Source organism: Mesocricetus auratus, unplaced genomic scaffold, assembly GCF_017639785.1.
Source record: "Mesocricetus auratus isolate SY011 unplaced genomic scaffold, BCM_Maur_2.0 Super-Scaffold_100694, whole genome shotgun sequence".
Lineage (NCBI taxonomy): Eukaryota > Metazoa > Chordata > Mammalia > Rodentia > Cricetidae > Mesocricetus > Mesocricetus auratus.
The window spans coordinates 593,329-608,480 of NW_024429268.1; the positions used below are offsets into that span (position 1 = coordinate 593,329).

A 15,152-nucleotide genomic window follows, 5' to 3' on the forward strand; every position below is an offset into this window, starting at 1 on the left:
GAGCCAACTGTGTTCCAATGGATAGATGCAAGCTCTAGGTTGCACAGCTTAGCCGGCCATAAAACAAGAAGGCATGAATACGGGAGAGGGATTGTAGGGATGAAGCGGGGAGGGCTGATGAAAGGGGTGAGAGGGAGATAAACGAGGTGTGAGTACGCAGAGTACACTATTTGCGTACGAATTTTTCAAAGAATAGATTTAATAAAGAATTTAGAAAGATGGCTTCAAAAGATGGGAAGATGACTCAGTGGGTCAAGCACTAGGCTATCCAAGTGAGAGGACCCAAGTCTGGATTCTCAGGACCCTTGGAAGGTTGGATCCAGAAGCTTATGTCTGTAATTCCGGCATGGTGATGGTGAGACAGGAGGCAGAGACAGAAGCCTGGAGATGTCTTGGGGGATCTCTTGGGATCTCCCATCGGGCATACGTAGTGTGAACAGTAAGAGACCCCATCTCAAAGAAGAGGCAAGGTGAGGTCTGACGCCTGAGGCTGTCTTCTGACCTTTACAGGTGTGTACCCCCAGACCCCGATCTGAAAAAGAGGCTTATGTGCTTCAAGGCTAACTCGACTTGCAAGGGATTCACAGGTGAAAACATCCCTTGACTTGAACTCCCAGCAACTATCTTTCCAATGACATATTTGCGATTGTAAAAAGTCAGAGAGGCTTTAGGGATGGGAATACTTCTTACTTTCTGCTTTCATTGAGATTTCCTACATCATGCTGGGACCTGTATTCAGCATCACGACAGTTCATTTTTTTTTTAATCTATGGTTAATTTCGCTACCTTCAGCGGGCACCGTTACTTAGTGCACAGCAGCTTCTTACTTTCTGCTTTCATTGAGATTTTCTACATTGCGCTGGGACCTGTATATAGCATCACGAACTGGGACAGTGACAGTTCATTTTTTTTTTTTTTAATCTATGGTTAATTTTGCTACCTTCAGCGGGTGCCGCTACTTGGCGCACAGCAGTAGCAGAGGTATGCTTGCTCAGTGTCCCATGGGGGGAGTAAATCATCAACCAGGAGCAATTCTGACTCTTAACATGTTCAGTCTGACTACCGTTTGAAGGAGGACGGGCCAGGCATGCTTGTCCTTACCTGTGGGCTTGACCAGCACGGCTAGGAAGTCAGTGGTGAAGGAGCTGATGTAGAGCAGGATGCAGGGGGCCTTGGTGGTGCTGAAGCTGAAGTGGATTTGCTCCTGGGCCAGGTCTGGAGACAGGGGCTGCTGATCGGTAGAACTCTCCGTCCTGCCGCCTGTGTCTCTGGCGGTGACCGCTGGTACCTGGAAGTTATAGCGCAGCCACATGCCCTCTTCAAAAAAGGCGCCAACATCTGTTGAGGAGGAAAGGCAAGTTTGAAAAAAATGGTGAGATCTGAGGTCTATGCTAGGCTATGCTTTGAGTTTGGGTTGAACTGTTGTCATTAAAAAGAATGGCATGTAGCAGAGCCAGGACACCTGCAAATTAAAAAAAAAATTAGTAATAAAGAAAGTTAACACGGAGGTGCGTGTCTATAATCCCAGTCTCAGGAAACGGAGGCAGAAAGAGTTCCTGTTTGAGGCCAGCCTGGGCTACATAGCAAGGCGTTGCCTAGAAATATAACATGGAATACTAGCAAAATAAATAATATATAATACCCACTGGCTTTCTGGCTGCAATGACTACTTAAAATAAGGGCAGAATTTAAAACACAAACTTTTTTAAGAAGCCCAAAGAGAAATACCCCTTGAGAGAGTGGATTTGACTTGGCTACCCAAACAGCAAAGCCCTGATGAGCTATAAGATTCAGGAAGCTTGGAGGGTTTCAAATCACAAGACAGGATGCTAGAGAGACCTGATTTCAAGTTCAGCTCTGTGGCTCCTGACCTACCTTCCTAGAAATTCGTAATCAACCTCTGTCGGCTGCAGCATTTTGTCTTGGAAGCAGAGCGTAATTAGTACTCAATAAATAGTACCTATTAGTATTGCCATCCTTATTACTAAGAAATTACTCCAAAGATCCCCAGCTCTCACTGAGTCAGCCCCTTCCCACAGTCTAATCAGAGCTAATTGCCTTGTAATCACTTCCTGGCAGGCAAGTCCTCCTGTGGATTCCCTATGGTCTGCCAACCGTCTTGAAGTCACTGGAAGTCACTTGAAGGCTGAGCCACCCCTAGAGATGCCCTTGGGCTCCTCTGCCACTGCTTTTCGGCTCTCTTTATGCCATGTTCCTGAAGTATTTCTCAAATGTCACCGTCTGTGCACCCCATTATTCCTGCAACTCCTGCACAACCATCTAAATTAACACCACGCAGAACATATGTCATAAAGCACTACCCCACGCTGTAATTAACAGGACATGACAAGTTTTTTTTAAAAAGTGATTATTTTGGTTTTCTGAGACAGGACACTCTCAAGCTTGCTGTCTTCCTGCTCAGCCTCCCGAGTGCTAAGATTACAAGCCTGGATCACCATACACCGTAGTTTCCATCACATATTTATTTTGTGTGTGGGAGGTGCATCTTATGTGCCACAGTGCATACATGGAGATTGGGGGACAACCTGCGGGACTAGGTTTTTCTCCTCCCCCCCATGCGGGCCCCAGAAGAACTCAGGTCATTGGGCCTGTTGGCAAGCACCCTTCCCTGCTGAGTCATTACGCCAACCCTAGCACTATAATTTTTTAGTGACTTGCTTTCATCAGGGTGGGGGGGGAAGCTCTGGTATTTATTATTCCTGAAGAAGCAATTACAGAAGAGCGGAGTCTGATACCCTGGAGAGACTTTCAGGCTCGCCAAATGCACTGACTTGGGTCAATGACTTGAAACTCTTATTTCCTTCATTGTGAACTGGGTCCTGGTAGGTGGCTGTGAGGATTAAATAGCTCTGAACGAGTGACACAGTGGCCCTGTTCCTGGAAATACTAGTACTTAGTAAGAATGAGCTCACTGTAGTTTCAAGACTGCCTGCTACTCTCTGCTATGGGTGACTGATGTCCTCTCTAACCGTTACCTCTTGCCACTGCACACATGCCCTACTCAGTGTCAGCCAACAGTGGGCACTGCTACAGATTTCACCCATTCTCACTCAATGGTGAAGAACCCGGTTGACTAGATTCTTGCCACAGGAAGCACTATTTCTTTTCCTGGCCTTTTGGCCACAAGGACATTTGTACATGTGTGTGTGTTTGGAGGTATAGATGGCATTGTCAAGGTGATGGGAAGGTGTACTTAGGACGTCTAGTAGACATAAAAGGATAGCAATGTAGGAGTACATCTTACAGTTAAGGATTGCCTTGTCAGAATACCAAAGGCATCCTTATTTGGAGACACATGAACATATATTTTATTCACGCTACCTGCTACCTGCTTACAGGGATGCAAAGATGAGTAAATGCAGCCCCCCCCCGTCCCTGGGACCTTCTTGCTTGGCAATGCTCTATGTGTGGAAAGAGACGTTTCCATCCTCAGCACAACATGGTGAGTGTTATACTGCTTATGGAAGGTACGAGGGGAGGGCCTTACCTTACTGACTCTGTTAGTAGGTCATTGTTCCAGCAAACATCTATTGAGCACTGACTATATACCAGGGATGGTGTTGGATACTGAAATTCCAATCTTTGCTCTTAAGGAGCTCTTGATCTCGAAGAGGATTTGCATAATCAGGCAAATAGGAATGCACAAGTTGCATAGTTCCAGGCTGGGTTCCAGGATCAGGTACACAGGGTTCCTGGAACACAGTAACAGCGGCTCTGTGTCTAGGGCCAATGGAGGCTTCCTGTGGGAAAAGTCACTGATGCGTGACTCCAAAGAACCAGAGATGGTAACTATGTAAAGGTGGGGTCGTGAAGCTTCTGGAATGGAGAGCAGTGTGGAGAACCTGGAGTGGCCAGAGAGCCTGCAGGATGAAGCGTCATACCTACCCAGTACAATCCACACACGCCTTATATATTTGTGGTTCCCCTGAGGCTCCAGAGGCTTCCATCCTGTTTCAGGATAGGTGCTGGAGTACAAGGAGAGATCTTTACCCTCTGGAGTTAAGAGATCTACAAGGATAACACCAACTGGCAAACTAAGCAATAGTGGAGAGACTACATTAGTTGCCCCTCCTTGATGATAAGGTTGATGACTACCCTATATGCCATCCTAGAACCTTCATCCAGTGACTGATGGAAGCAGAGGCAGACACCCACAGCTAAACACTGAACTGAACTCCTGGAACCTAGTGACAGAGATGGAGGAGTGATGAGCAAAGGGGTCAAGACCATGATGGTAAAACCCTCAAAGACAGCTGACCGGATAGGGGAAGCTCTTGAATCCCAATGTGACCACTGACCTATAGATGCAGCAATCCCTTTGAAAACCTTGAGCTTCTGCGTGCCAAGATCTCCCCAAGCATCCTTTCCCCAGAGCTAATCACCTCCTTTAGAACCCCTTAAAATGCTGGTTCCCCAGTCTGGGGTTCAGAATCGAACTCAGAGGTTCTGACTCAGTGGGCCTAGACAGTCAGCACTTACAATAGGCTCCCATGTGATACACAGACAGCGTTTAAGATCCTTGAGGTAGAAGGTGGGTCTGGGTGGTACTGGATGGAGCAGGTAGCTAAGTGGTCCCTGCCCCAATGATGGTTACACATCCATCCTCTAGCCCAGAGACAGCATTCTACATCAGATCATGAAAGGAGAGTCAGAAATCTAAAGACCTTACATAAACAATCCGAAAACATGCCTCAGAGAATTCTTTTGTATATTTTAGAGTCATCATTTAGAAAGCTTTATGGATTCATATCAGCTTTGGAGGAAGGAACAAACCAGGCTTAAATGTGTTACCCTGAAACCACATCATAAAGCAACTGTTAGGCTGAGGCCCCAGAGCAATGTAAATCATTTAAGGTTCCAAGTGGCAGATTTACCGCTGTTATTTCATTGTTTCAGATTGGTTTAAGAAAATGCCAAATCGGGATACATTATTATCTCCTAAGTAGCATCTCCATCCCTTCTGAATGAATAACTAGAAGAATCCCAATTTAACAATGCCAAAATAACATCATTTCCTTCATTAAGTTATCCAAAAGCATTCAGAATGCTTAGTTCAAACCTCCCGGCCCCCTCCCGCAGTGTGTGTGTGTGTGTGTGTGTGTGTGTGTGTGTGTGTGTGTGTGTGTCAGTGTAGGTAAGCTCATGCTGTGGTAGGCTTGTATAGGTCAGAAGTCGATATTGGGTGTCTGTCCATGCCTTCTACTTTGCTTAAGACAGGGTTTTTTTTGTTCATTGATGCGTGTGTCAGGCTGGCCAGCCTTGAGCTTTAGTCCGTTATTTTTCCTCTGCTTCCTATCTCCTGCTAGGACTGTGCTGGGATTAGAGAATTATATATCCTACTGTATTTGGTTCCTACATGAGTTCCAAGGATCCAAACTCAAGTCAACAGGCTTGCATGGCAAGGGCTCTATTCACTGAATCCTCTCTTTTAGCCGTGATCCCATTTTTTTTATATACCTTTAAAATTTTCTCATTTTACATACCAACCATGGTTCTCCATCCTTTCCCTCCTCCCACCCCCTTCACGGTCCCCTCAAGTCACCCCCCATCATTCACCAGAAAGGGTAAGGCATCAGAAAGTGGAGTCAACAAAGCCTGGAATCTTCAGTTGAAGCAGGACCAAGCCCACCCCCATCAAGTCATGGGATCAAAACAGACCATCTGCATGTGGGTGACAGTTTTGTTGCCTGGTCTGTTTGTGGGATCCCCCCCCCCCCCCCCGCAGTGAAACCAGGATGAAAGATACTCCTAGACACTTAGAGTTGTTCTTTGTAATTATAACATGCCTTTTTAATGGAAAGTGAAAACAAAACTGTAACTGATTAATTAACTGTAAGGTTGTAAGCTCAGTAAAGCTAGGAACAGGAGCTTGTAACAGTACTGGTTCTTATATTGTGGCTCAGGAAGAGATGTTGAACACGTAGATGGAGAAGGAGAATAGCCCCCTGCTATGGTGAGATTGTGAAATGTCCTGACATTGCATGTGTGAATGTTTGGTCCCCAGCTAGTGGCAGTATCCTCGCAAGTCCTGGGAAACTTTGGGAAGTAGAGCTGAGCTGAGTTGCAGGAGGTACACCCCTATGGGAGTGCCGTTGAATGGCAGACCTGGTCCTGCTCCACTTCCTGTTGCTGCTTCCGGTCCTACAGGAAGTGAAAAGGCTCTTCTGCTCGGTGCTCCTGCCACCGTGACACCTCTCCTAATATCGTGAGTCTAAGCATCCATGGTCTGAGCTCTCTGAGCCTGTGAGTCAAACAGCCCTTTGCTTCCTTTAAGCTGTTCTGGATTTTTGGCAACAGTGATCAGAAAGCTCACATCCTCCTAGGCTGTCTTGAGCATGCGGTCTGGGATTTCCGTACATCTGTCTGCTCAGGGGCACTGGGCTGGAAATGAGGAGAAGAAGCAGGCTGGAATCTTACTCAAACTCTCGTTTTTTTCTCGCACTTGAAAATGTGGGGCCTAATTCCTGTCATGCCATTCCTAAAGCCTTCGTTAGCATTTTTACTGGTGAGTGCAACTAAAGTCATTTGTCCTGCTGAAAATGAGGTGTCGACAGAGGGAAGGAAGTTAGGAGACATGCGCTTATGCTTATGTAAAGGGCCTTATATGCCATCCTAGAACCTTCACCCAGTGACTGATGAAAGCAGAGACACATCCCAGTTTGTATACTAATACTCATTTTTGATAGAAAAGTGGCCAAATTTAGATCTAAGTATTGTTTTGGGTGTTATGAATTGTAGTTATTGATTTATATCATATTTCTCAAAATTCAAATACATTGGTTCCAGGAACCATCAAGTCGACAGGTGACTTCATTTTATCTCTTGGTCTCCAACACAGTTCATGTTGTGGTTTGGAAGAAAATGACCCCCCCAAAGGGAATGTCACTATCAGAAGGTGTGTCCTTGTTGGAGGAAGTGTGCCACTGTGGGGGCAGGCTTTGAGGCCTCTTTTTCTCAAGCTTCCCTCAGTGTGACAGCTCCTTGATGTCCTGTTGTCTCTGAGTCAAGACGTAAGGACTGTCAGCTCCAGCATGCCTCCATGCTCCCTGACATCATGATAACGGACTGAATCCCGGAAATTGTAAGCAAGCCATTCCAATGAAATGTTTCCTTTATAAGTGTTGCCGTGGTCATGCTGTCTCTCCACAGCAATGAAAACCCTGAGACAGTCCATATGTAAATTATACTTGAAGCAGGAAAAGAAATTTTCAATTTTTAAAAAATAAAATCCACAAATCATTCATCTCATAATAATACCATAAACAGATTCGTCCCTAGTGTAAAACAAATCCCCAAGGCTTGCAGTTATGTGTAAGAGGGAAGCCCACACTCCCCTAACAGCTCTCCCTCCATAATTAAATTACTTCTCATTTTTTTCTCTCTTCTCCAACTTTAATAATACCATTCCCCTTGCCTTTTCACTTGGGGTATATTTTGTAACCTATATTTCAAAGATTGACAAGATTCTTTTGTTCTCTAACATCCCTGAGGGGCCAGAAATGAAAACTCCCAATTCAGGAATGGGCTCTTTTCCAGAAGTTTATTTTTCAAAGTCGGTAACTTGCGACTTGAAAGTATTTCCTTGTAGGGGTGAGGGGCTGAGTGATAATGGGGTTAGCTGGAGAAGTATACAAGTGCTGAGCTGCTTGGGAAGTGCAATAAAAGATAATTGAAGAGTGCCACTGTGTATTGGTAATTAAAACAGAAAAGCATCGCCCTAAGATGAGGAAGTTTGTTTCTCATCTGAACTCCAGGGACCAGTATCCACAAGGATTTTCATCTAACGCATCCTTTGGAGAGTTGGCCAAGGGAGAATGATAGGCTCTGGGGGAGGGAGAAGCCCTATTGGTGCGTCTGCCTATTCCCATGGCATAAATACTGCTGCCTCCTTCGGTTTCAAAGCTGCTGGCATGGCATCACTAAATAAGAAGTTAAGAATAGAGGTTTCCAGACTATTCAGGATGTTTCTAGCCCATGAGGTTTTTGTCTCCGTCCTTCTCATTTTGGGTACTGAGGATTGAACCCAGGGCCTTTAACCCCAATCCTTCCAGTACAGATTTCTGTACACACACATACACACACACACACACACACACACACACACACACACACACACAGAGTCACTGACCCAGCCTTCCGAGCAAACTGCTTATCAAGCTCCAGAGATACTAGCACCCACCTTTCACATTTGCTCTTTCCTTCGGCACCCCAAACCCTCTTCTAAACCTCTTCCCAGATACCCTGGAATCTGGAAGCCCTGTAAAGCGACTGTTCAAATCTAGGAGGAACTCTTGGGAAGCAGGGTCTGCAGTTGGAAGGCATGGGCCTGAGCAGTGACCCCAGGGTCCTCAGACCCTGTCCAGGCTGAAGGCCACTGCCCATGACGCTCACCCTCATTATCCGCTTTGCAATTAGTCATCTAGTTAAAAACTCTGGTGAATTTCAGGAGCCCTGCTCCTTGACTCATGGGGCATTTTCTCCTGTTCACTGCCCTGCTGTATGGGCTTCTCTCCTTTTGGGCAATTTGCACATCAAAGCTCTGCTATCCTGAATCACCACCAGTTTCTCTCCTGACTTTACACTGGTGAAATCTGCTTTATTTCCCCAAGCATGCCACTTAGTTTCCCTCCTGAATACTTTTTATTATGTTTGTTTGATGTGTCCCTCAATTTCTTATAAACATTTTGGACTAGCAACATTGGACACCGGTTGGGCTAATGCTTACCTCTGTTTTGTGTCCCCAAGTGGATATGTCTCTCTATTAACCAATTTCCCACCAGTCTCTAAAGGACTGGTCACTTCCAGGTCAGTTTCTACAGAATAAATTTTATGAGTCTGAATCTGTCCAAAGGAGGAAAAAAATGCCAAAGAAAGATCTCTCAAGTTGAACCTTGAACGGTTCCCTCTCCCTGTGAGACTCGGGTACCAAGCACATTACTTTAAACACATCAGTGAGCTGTGACTTGGCCACGTAGGAGCCAGGGGGCCTTCTTGATAGAAATTTAAGAGCAACAGCACCAAACAACTCTAATAAGTGTATTCTACAGGAAGACAGTCTGCATCTTGAATCTCCAAGGTCATGTTCCTACAGCTTTGTTGGTACCTATTAGTGGTATAGTCAGTGATAAAGCGGAATAAAAGCTTTGCCGCAGAAAACCTCACTGGAGGCATCTAATCAGGGATTCATGAGGCTCTAGTAGAGGCAGGAACTATGAGATATGGGTTTCAGCTTTTGTCTGTGCTCCCAACTGGTTGTGTGACGTTGGTCAGGCAATCCTTTGATTGCAGTTGGCTTTAGTCATTCGCATCCTAAAGATACTGTTCCTTGAACCCACATCTACCTCCGGTTAGAATGGAGTCTTTCTCATGTCTTCTTTGGAATATTTAGATAGTGTACTCCATGACCCATGAGCTCTCAGAGATTAAGCAGGGAATAAACTGTGGTTAAATTAATAACTGAAGGCAAGTGAAATTTAACTGTGGCTGGGATAGGAGGAACATTCAAGAGAGAGCAGTGAGTTTGTCAAAGGCCTAAGGTAGGAACAGGCATCCAGGACCAGTACAGAGAAAGCCAGGGCAGCTACAGAGCAGGGCGTGTAGGTAGAAATGGGATTAGGGAAAACAGCATGTGTTTTCAGGGGGTTGGGACTTTAGAGAGAAAGTAAGGGGTTCAAATAAAAGGAAGGGTTCAAAGCAAAGGGAGCATAAGCCACTGGAAAGGTCAGTGTCCCGGGAAGAGTGGCTTGTTCCTGTAAGCCCAGTACTTGGAGACGAAGGCCCGAGGATTGATGTGAATTTGAGGTCAGCCTGGGCAACATATGAGTTCCAGGCTAAAATGAGTTACACAGCAAGACCATCTTCAAAAACAACCAACCGACCAAACCAAACAAAAAACAAACAATCCATTGTATCTGGCTGCGTTTTGGTGAATGGGCTGAAGAAAAGGGGCAAGGGTAGGATAGACCACTGCCTAGAACAGAAAAAAAATTCAATGATGGCTCAGATTAACAATAAAAAGGACAACATGAGAATGCCATCGTTTCTTGTTAAGAATAAGGGCGATGGGGCTTGGGAGATGTCTCAGTGGGCAAAGTAGTTGCTATGTGAGTGTGAGGACCTGGATTTGAATCCCCAGATCCCACATAAAAAGTCACTCACAGAAAAAAAAATACATGGGTCTTGTGGGTAGAGGGATATGTTGGTATTCCTTCAGAGTAGCACAGGTTGGTGTGGGTGTTGTTTCTGAGTCAGGGAACTGGGGATATCAAACCGGTCAGGGCTAGAATTGTTATGGGTGGTATTGAGTACCAGGAGCATCGGTGGATTCTTTTAGGGGAAGTGTGTTTCAAGTGAGGAGAGAGAGAGGTTTAGAATATCCTCGGGAGTCACACGATTGAGGCAGGAAAGAAGACACAGAGCTTGTAGAAGAGGCAGGGAGAGGGAGTACACAGATAAGAGGTCATCTATAACTCAGAGTTCATGAGGTCATCACAAGAGGGGATTGTGTAGGAAGAAGAACTGGGAAAAAGATTAGAATGATGTTCAGGGATCCAGCCTATTTCCATCAGAGAGAAAGTTCTGGAAGCCTTCTCTCCTCTGCATTTTCCCTGTCTAAGGCAATGCTCTTTTTGCTGTGGTTATATCACCTTGGCTGAGATCATTGTGGGCCTCTCAGATAACAAAGGGAAAGGAACATGTCTACCCTGGGACACTCTTCCATTGTCCTTTGGTCTTTTCTGGAAGACTTTTCCACGTCAGTCTTCAGCTTATCGTGACAATGGTTGTACTCTGAAACCTTCCCTTCACCCCTCCATCTTACTCTAAACCATTATCCTGTCTCCATTGCTTCAAACCTGCAACCTCAACCTGTAGATCAGCATCTCCTACCACACAGGGCTCACCATCATCTCCTGAAAGACACTTCTTTACTTTTCCTAGTTTGGTGAATGACACCTGGGTGGCCACTCGAAGGTTGAAGTCCTGAGCTCTGGACCATTCCTGGAATCTGTTTCTTCCTTACTTTCTCTTGGCAGTGAGTCTGGTTCAGGTACTCTGGTCTCACCATGACAATTATAATGACTTCTCAAGGGGTGCCCCCCCCAGTGACCTATTTCCTGTGCTCCATCCTTCCCATTCTACACTTCTGTTTTTAAAAAGGCTTTGTATTTATTCTCTGTGGCTTCCACATTATGTGTCTACATCCCGTTCGTCTCCCTGCCCTCTGCTCTTGCAACCTTCCCCCAAATAAAATAAAATTTAAGACAAAAAGGAAGAGAGAGAGAGAAAGAGAGAGAGAGAGAGAGAGAGAGGAGAGAAAGAGAGAGAGAGGAGAGAAAGAGAGAGAGAGAAAGAAAAGAAAAAATCTTATCATGGAAGCTGTAGTGTAACACAGTGAGTCACACAGTATACACTCTAGTTGTAAGTGTTCATTGTGAAGAGTCATTGGTCTGGTTTGAGGCCTCTGGTTTCTGCTACTGGGCCCTCACTGGGGCTCCTCTCAGACGTCCTGTTGTTGCCCTGTGTCATGGAGATCCTGCAGCTTTGGATCTGCAGGACCAGCCCCTTCACGTGCTCCAACAGTTCGTAGATGGGGTGGATATTGGGATGGACCAACTCATAGCTTTGGTTTTGGGTCTGGGTGGCTGCTGAGTTGGCCAGACCACCAGCTGTCCCTCATCCTCACCACCAGGGTGAGCTCTCCAGCGTTGCCCCAGCTAGTTCACCTTAGGCAGCAAGGCGTAAGGGGCAGGACAGGATCTCCTGCTTCCACACCCTCAGAGCTGGCTTACCCACAACGGTACCATGGGGCCATGTCTACTGTGTTGCCCGGATGAGGGGGGAGGGCCACTCTCCTGAGTGCTGCAGCTGCTGAGGGGCAGGGCCAGCTTTCCCATTCTCATGACCTCAAGCTCTCTTACCTGCCACAGGGCAGGGGAGCTCTTTCCCTCACCCATGCTACCACATGTCCGATGAGGGTCAGCGCCAGGTCTCCCAAGCGCCTGGCCTTGGGGCAGCTTATCTGCAGCCCCATCAGCAGGGTCAGCTCTCCCACAGGTGTTTTCTCTGGCATCTTCCTGTGCCTGTTGTACACATTCTTCACCTCTAAGCTGATAACTGATTTCTCTCCTTAGAATTTTACACACTGGTGAAGAAGGCTTGTCACTAATAACACATAAGGTAAAAAGCATAAAATTGATGATTTCATTATACCCCTGAAATGTTTATTGAGGTTTTGTGCTGTTTGCTGGCTCTATTTCCTCAACGACAAGAGGCCCCTTCTACCTTCTGTTCCCAGACTTGAACCTCCTCAGCCTCTGCAACTATTATGTCTACACTCTGTATGTGTGCAAGTCACATGGGCCACCTGGACACCCCATTTCTTCTTCCTTTCGTTCTTCTGCTTGCTGGGATAGTGTCTTGCCTACTGCTTGATTTGCCGCAAGGTCTGTCTCCTTCCCGAAGCGCTCCACGTAGTGGAAAGAGTTCCTCCTTTGGTGCTCCCAACATCATGTTATAACTCTATTCCAGCAGGCCTAGCCTGACTTGTGCTTAATTTGGAAAGCGTTTCGTGGGATTATACTATTTGTAAGTTGGCCCACAGTCACGATGGATGCAGATATGAAGGGGAGTTTTCCCTAAAGGAACTCAGGATTTGTCGGGAGACGAGCATGGTGTGAGGTCTCCAGTCACAGATAAGGGAGGAATAAACAGCAGGAGAAGAGGACAGCTCAGTCTGTGGGCAGCTGTGGCAATGTCCCAAGGCTGCATTAAGGAAGGGAAAGGGAGGGCAGGCTCTGCCATCAGGCAGGTATTGCCAGCATGGTGTGTGTGTGTGTGTGTGTGTGTGTGTGTGTGTGTGTGTAAGATAAGGGTTCAGAGTGTGAGCAAACACTGGCGCTGCAAACAGTCAAAAAGCGTCTGGTGTGAACTCCCAAAATTCCGAGTCACTTGGTGTAGGGAGGTGGTGACCACTGGCCAACTTTGACCAGTCTTCGTGGCAACCTACTGTGTAGTCTTGGGCTGGAAGCCCCTGCTTTAGCTGGCTGCGCACGACTGGATATTTTCGGAGGTGCTGTGGAAAAACAGAATCAACCTCATGGAAGCACTCACAATCTCTCGGTTTGAATTTAGAACTTTTAATTACTCATTTTTATTCATTGTATGTGTGTGCCTATGTGAAGGTATGTGCACCATGCGTGTGCAGACTCCTTCAGAAGGTAGAGGTTATGAGTCTCCCTGGAACTAGAGTTATAAAGGTGGGTGTGAGCTGTCCGATGTGGGTGCTGGGAATCCAGCCTGTGTCCTCTGGAAGAAGAGTAAGTGTTCTTAACCACTGAGCCGTCTTTTTAGCCACTTAGTTTTAAAAATTTTGGAAGAGCAATACATATCCAAGTTCCTTCTAAACATAGAATCATTGTCAAAGTAAGACAGACAAATCCTACATCCTCCAAATCTAGAGTCTCAAATTTCCTGTCCCCCTCTTTCTCCCCCTCATATCCTTTCCTCTGCTTTCTTGTTTTCTTTTGTGTGGTGCTAGGGACGGAACCTGGCGTCTGGAATATACCGGACAACTGGTCTATCACTGAGCTGTGCTCTCAGCCCTTAGATTCCTTAACTTTTAACATTTTGTCATATTTTCCCTCTCTCTAGTATTATATACAGTATATTTGATAATAAAAAGTTTAATTCTAAATATTTAAAATTCAATATTTTTATAGGACATAATACGTAAGCATCTCAGAATTAAAATAATATTAACTTCAACATTATATATAATTTTTAAAAAAACTCTTGGATAATCTGAGAACAAGTTGGAATCAGAAGAACCAGGGTTAACTATTTTATCATTTCTAGAATAAATATATACAAATGCAAATATTTTCATGCATACATAATTTTTGAAAACCATTTTTAGAATATGTTTGTGCACATACTACAAACACACATGTACTCATGCACACACGCACAAATAAATAAATAGGCAACATGGAGGTCCTGCTAGGGTGCTTTATGTAGGACTCTGACTTCTTACTAGGTGTAAGTATATGAAGAGAAAAACTGCTTTGTAATCTCAGCCAGCCTCTGGCCTTCTGCAGACACTCGGTAAATATTTGCTGAGTTGAACCGAGTAGAATTTGAATTTTTAATAGCTGCAGTGTTTTCTTAAATTTGTTGGTACACACTGACTTTTCACAGCTGAGTATTTTCAGTTGCATCCCTTTACAAAGGGGCCTTCGGGGGAGCTCTGTCAGTCCACCGAGTCATGCACCGTTCATTACAAAGTAGTCTATGCAGGAAAATGTTCTAAGACGATTTTACAGTGGCAGACTCAAAGGAATTAGAAGTTCAGGTTAACAGATGTTTTCACCTCCGCCATTTCTCTACTTTGTTGGCTTGTTTAGATGGAACGTAAAAGCAGGTTGGTCTGCTCCTAAGACAAGTAAAATTGTTTCCAATCTGGTGTTTCTGTCCAATTTTACCTTTGCACTGCTAACTTCATGGTTTTTCAGAAGCTTCTGCTTTTAGGAATTAGTCACTTGTAGACTTATTTAACAAGATCATTTGTGTCTGTTTCATACACCAGATATTTCTGTCCTTTCTGTTATTAAGTAGATCACAGCCTGTGTACTCTACCCAGTGGTTCTCAACCTTCCCAGTGCTGTGACCTTTTCCTCACGTGGTGATCCCCCAACCATAAACCTATTTTTGTTGTTACTTCATAACTAAAAATTTTGCTACTACTATGAATTGTAATGCAGATATCTGATATTCTGATGGTCTTAGGTGACCCCTGTGAAAGGATCATTCCACTTCCAGGTTCAGGACTATTGTTTTATGCTTGATGAGGAACACTCCATATTTTCTTTCTTTCTCAGCTGATTTGCCTGAGTCAAACAGAATTGTAGCGAACTGTATTTACCCTGCTACTGTGACAAAATAATCTGACAAAAAAGACAGCTTAAGGGAAAACTACAGGCTTCAGCTCATCACTGTGTGGAAGTTACTGTGGCAGGCGCAGGAAGTCATGAGTCACACATGTCTGTCTCAGGAGATAGCTCAGAAAGCAATGGACTTCTGTGCTCAGCTTGCTCCCTTCTTCCTATTCAGTCCCTGGACTCACCCTGTGGACC

General features: G+C 45.2%; 1 protein-coding gene across 1 annotated transcript in view; it reads right to left on the reverse strand.

Moving 5' to 3' along the window:
* Cntnap2 (contactin associated protein 2) overlaps window positions 1-15,152 on the reverse strand; it is a 2,029,549-nt gene that overhangs the window by 178,714 nt on the left and 1,835,683 nt on the right. The window contains exon 19 of the mRNA XM_040740424.1: window positions 1,102-1,338. Coding sequence (XP_040596358.1) covers window positions 1,102-1,338 — 237 coding nt within the window. The remainder of the gene's footprint in view (window positions 1-1,101; window positions 1,339-15,152) is intronic.